Source organism: Octopus bimaculoides, chromosome 9 (assembly GCF_046866305.1).
Source record: "Octopus bimaculoides isolate indiv1 chromosome 9, ASM4686630v1, whole genome shotgun sequence".
Classification (NCBI taxonomy): domain Eukaryota; kingdom Metazoa; phylum Mollusca; class Cephalopoda; order Octopoda; family Octopodidae; genus Octopus; species Octopus bimaculoides.
This window is the reverse complement of record NC_142936.1, coordinates 78,099,567-78,104,566: the sequence shown is the minus strand read 5'-3', so window position 1 is coordinate 78,104,566 and position 5,000 is coordinate 78,099,567. Positions and strand designations below refer to the sequence as shown.

Sequence of the window (5,000 nt, the reverse complement as noted above, 5' to 3'; positions counted from 1 at the left end):
TATTTAATGTTTATGTAACCAGTCGTAAAACAGGGAAAGTCTATCGAAATAAATACTGCGCTTTATGCAATAACGAGGATGATTTTATATTCTGGAATTTGAAAATAAACAGCGTGGAGTGTTTAAATTATATCAAATATCCGAATATCACATTTGATTCAAGTAAATGTGAGTGGTCATTTAGACATCCACCTTTTCCTTTTCATAACAGTCGTTGTCCGAAAACTATTGATTGCTGTTGCAATAATAATAAGGAAAATGCTTTAAATGAAAGTTCTCGTGATCTATTTTATGAAAACCTGTGCTGCAATTCTTCTACTATATATACAATACCAACCATTCGAAGTAAACATCATCCTACAGGCTACAAATTTACTATATCATTCAGGATACTTATCGACTTTAATGACGAAAACTTTTGGGATACAAATATGGGAAAAAGTGGTAAACTTTGTCCTGAAAATTCTGTTTTTGATCATTATTTAGGTAAGTGCCGTAAGTCGTACGATGCTAATCGCATTACCAGAAACGATCGTCTAAACTGTACAACATTAATCGAACTAAATTCTACCGAGTATTTTCTTTTAGAAAACCAAACCCTTTTCCACAACGCTACTGAAAGTTTTCACAGTCAGGATTTCTATATTATAAATAACAGTCGTGTTTATATTTGCCAAGAACGCGTGTTAGATAGTCCTGGATATGGAGGAACTATCATTCTTACGAAATCTGAATTCTATATATCATTGACTGGAACTATGATATCCGTTATAGCTTTAGCTGTGTACTTCATCATGTACCTTGTTTTGCCGCCACTCCGAAATTTATCGGGTCGAATTAACGCTTCATTTGCATTGTCACTATTTATCGCAGATATATGTTTCCTTATTGTATTACTAATTGGAGAATTTCCAGGTTTCTGTTATTGGGTTGCTGTATGTATACAATATTCCTTTTTGGCATCCTTTTTCTGGATGAATGTCATAAGTATTAGTGTTTATATATCAATTTGCCACAGAACTGCTCATCATGTAATGCTCTTGAACAAGAATAGGACATTTTTGCTATGCTCTCTTTACGCTTGGTTTACACCTTTACTCATCATAATGCCTGCATTATTACTGGACAGGTACGATCCGACATCTAAGTTCGCACCTCAATACGGGCGAGGTACTTTTTGCTGGATGAGTACGCCACTGAGTATTTTAATCTTTTTCGACATTCCGATGGCAGTGATAATTGTCATCAATATAATTGTTTATATACGCACGGCTTCCGAAATTTGTAGAGCTCGATCTGTCATGAAGGCACAGCCTAAAAAGCAAACTATGTTCACAATCATTATAAACGTGAAATTATGTTGCCTCACTGGAGCTATGTGGATTTTTGGTTACATTTCAATCACATCAGATGTACAATTTCTTCGGACACTCTACGTGCTTTTAAATGCAACTTTCGGATTATGGGTTGCATGCTGCTTTCTTTGCACGGAAACTGTAGCTAATCTGGCCAAAGAAAAAATCAGATCTGTAACTGCATCTGCAAGTTAATGTAAAATATATAAACAGACATGTAAGCAATCAGTTTACGGAATACAAAGTATTCTATTAAAGTTATTGTTACAAAGTTTGTTTGAATAAACCAAAATATACGCACAAAAGTATCATACATATAAACTGATACATTTATATATATATATATATATGTACATATATATATATATATGCGTGTGTGTGTGTGTGTGTGTGTGTGTGTGTGTGTGTGTGTGTGTGTGTGTGTGTGTGTGTGTGTGTGTGTGTGTGTGAGAGAGAGAGAGTAATATGTTGACCGAAAGTCAACCGACAGTAAATCGAAATTCCATAAATATTATCTGTAATACTGTATTCACTCGAATGGGAAAATGTGTCAACAGAGATGGACTTCGGTTTCAACAATTTTCATGACGTTTCACATTTAGATGCTTTTATTAAATTCATTCAGAAATTAAGCATAAATGAATCTCGGAATTAAATGCTTGCGATTTACTGTCCGGTGACTTTTGACCAGCAATGTATATATGTGTGGGTGAGTGTATGTTTGCGTGTGTAGTGTGAAAATGGGGAAGGGAGAAAGGGAGAAAGTGGTTGGTCAGTTGTAGTGTGTGCGTGGTGTGATGCGAGGGTATTGGTGTGGTGTGATGTGATATATATATATATATATACATATATATATATATATATATACATATATTTATTTATATATATATATGTATGCATGCATGTATGTAAGTATGCATATAAACACACACACACACACATATATATATATACGATATACATATAGACATATAATTATATATATATATATATAGATAGATAGATAGATATGCAGGGCAGGGAATCGTCAATTAGTAATAAAATTAATAATTAACAATTTTGCCGGGTAGCTCAGTATGAAAAAACCTTTTCGGTAAAAAAACATTTATAATCATAAATATATAGGGATTGACAAAAATATCGCTATCAATCTGGAGTAATAATTTGTAGTTTTGAAATCAGTAGTTCTTTGACTGCTATTTCTGAATTCTCAGTATGTTGGAGAAGCAGGTTACTGTCAATCCCTATATATTTATGATATATATATATATATATATATATATATATATATATATATATATATATATATATATACATACATATATAAAAAAATATTTACACATACATATACATACTTCGACACGCGCACACAGAGGTATTTACGTGTATATAATTATTTATATGTATAAGTCTGTGTATGTATGTATGTATGTATGTGTGTATGTATGTATGTATACAGTGTTTAAATTGGTGTACAGATATTGTATATTGAGAAAAAGAGGCTGTCGGAATTTTGGAACGAGTTAGAATTCTTTAATCAGCGCTTTCGTTCGTTAACCAACCGAAGTCTTCCAGACAAAAATTAAAGCCAAAATGATACTTTTTCACAATATACATAGGATATTACCCGGAACACCTGGACCGGCCAGGCTGTCCATTGCCGAGACGACTCCGCTTGCCGCAACATGTGTTCCTTTCCCCTCGTGCTTTCGTCATTCTTCTTCACGTTGTTCCAAACATCAGCATATATATATATACATATATATCTGTAAATATAATATGCGACAATTATTCGGTAGCCATGATAAAACTCCGAGTTTCGGATGTCGAGGCGGACGCCCTCGACGGCATCTCTTCAGTTATCGGACCATCGAAAAAAATGCTCTGAAAATGACCGTTAAACAAAGGGAATTACTTTGTGGTTGACCGTTATTAAGATAAAAGGGCTATTAGAATGACTGCTAAGTTAGGGGAGGGAGTAAAGGTAAAGGAATAAAGATGCTCATAGTAATCGCGTAAGCGCGTATGTCCATACCTACACATGAGCGCCCGCACACACATGTACATGTGCCTATATGTATATACTCTTCCCCCCTCACTTGAAACACACACATGCTCACCCACACATTCGCCAAAAAATATATACATGCCCGCATACACGCTCGCACACACACACGCACGCACGCGCACAAAAACTGTTCATACACACGTCTATATACGCACATGCACAAGAAAAAACAGGGCTAAAGGCAAAATACAGAAAAAAGTGTAAAAAAATAAGCAATAAGAGTAAAACACATCTATATACGCACATACTCGCATGCACGCATACACACACGTCTATATACGCACATGCCCACACACACGCATACATCCACACGCGCGCACAAAGATTCCATATACACGTCTATATACGCACAGGAAAAATGCAGGGTGAAAGATAGAATACAAAAAAAATATGTGTAAAAAATATATGAGCAATAAAACTATAAAACAATATCTCTATAAATACGTAAGAAAATACAAAAATATATAAGAAATATAAGTAAAAAGTATAGAGAGATAAAAAGCTTGCACGTGGACGCAATATAGAAAGCAAGCCCTATCTGTAATCTTGGGGAAACCAAAAACGTAACAAATATTTAGCCTCATGTGGACATGATCCGAAAAGTTCAGTTCTTGGATTTAGACATGTGGCGGAGTCTAAGCTGCTTTGCCAGATGAGTTATCTTTCCATATCACAAAGACCCATGTATGTATGTATGTATGTATGTATGTTTATAAACTGTGCTTGAAAACATATGCATGGCCGTTTCTCTTAGAGTTTCTGTATATTTTGTGTGTAGTTGTACATTTGTGTTTTGTGTGAGTGGAGGGGGCAGGGGGCAGGGGAGGCGGGTAGTACTATGCACTCTTCATACACCGTTGGTGTACAAGCCACTATTGTTTCTCTCTTTTTATTTTTCTCATTGCTTACGTATTTAAAACATGATGCCAGTTCTACTATTACATGTTAATTAAAACCATGGCGTTTAATACTAAGTTAATAAATCCATGATGTGAGCATTAATAAAACTTTTTGCACGCTAAACTCAAGAATTTCATGTATGTTAGTCATTAAGTATCTTTCTTTTAATCATTTCATTAAATGTAAACCCCCGCACTCTATGTCAGTCCCCCTCCTTCTTCGTCCTTGTGGCAAATAGATAAAATCATTATTATTGTTATTATTGAAGGCGGTGAGCTGGCAGAATCGTAGCACACCGGGCAAAATGCTTAGCGGTATTTCGTCTGCCGTTATGTTCTGAGTTCAAATTCCGCCGAGGTCGACTTTATCTTTCATCCTTTCGGGGTCAACAAAATAAGTAAAGTACCAGTGAAACACTGGGGTCGATGTAACCGACTAGTCCCCTCCAACCAAATTTGAGGCCTTGTTCCTATAGTACAAAGGATTATTATTATTATTATTGTTATTATTATTATTATTATGTTGTTGTTCTTTTTCTTCTTTCTTCAAATTTTCTTCCATTTCTCGCCGAGTGTTTTCCGTAAACCTAGGGCAGAGAAACTCGTTGTATATATTCCCAGTTTATACACTTAAATTCACAGGTAAAACATGTATTTAAGAAAAAAAAAAAAGTTATC

General features: G+C 34.9%; 1 protein-coding gene across 1 annotated transcript in view; it reads left to right on the top strand.

Moving 5' to 3' along the window:
- The window catches only part of LOC106868260 (G protein-coupled receptor Mth), a 5,564-nt gene extending 727 nt beyond the window's left edge, over positions 1–4,837 (top strand). Inside the window, exon 1 of the mRNA XM_014913435.3 lies at positions 1–4,837. This exon is cut by the window's left edge and continues 727 nt beyond it. Within this exon, the coding sequence (XP_014768921.1) occupies positions 1–1,550 (1,550 nt within the window). The 3' untranslated portion in view covers positions 1,551–4,837.
- Positions 4,838–5,000: the final 163 nt, after the last annotated feature.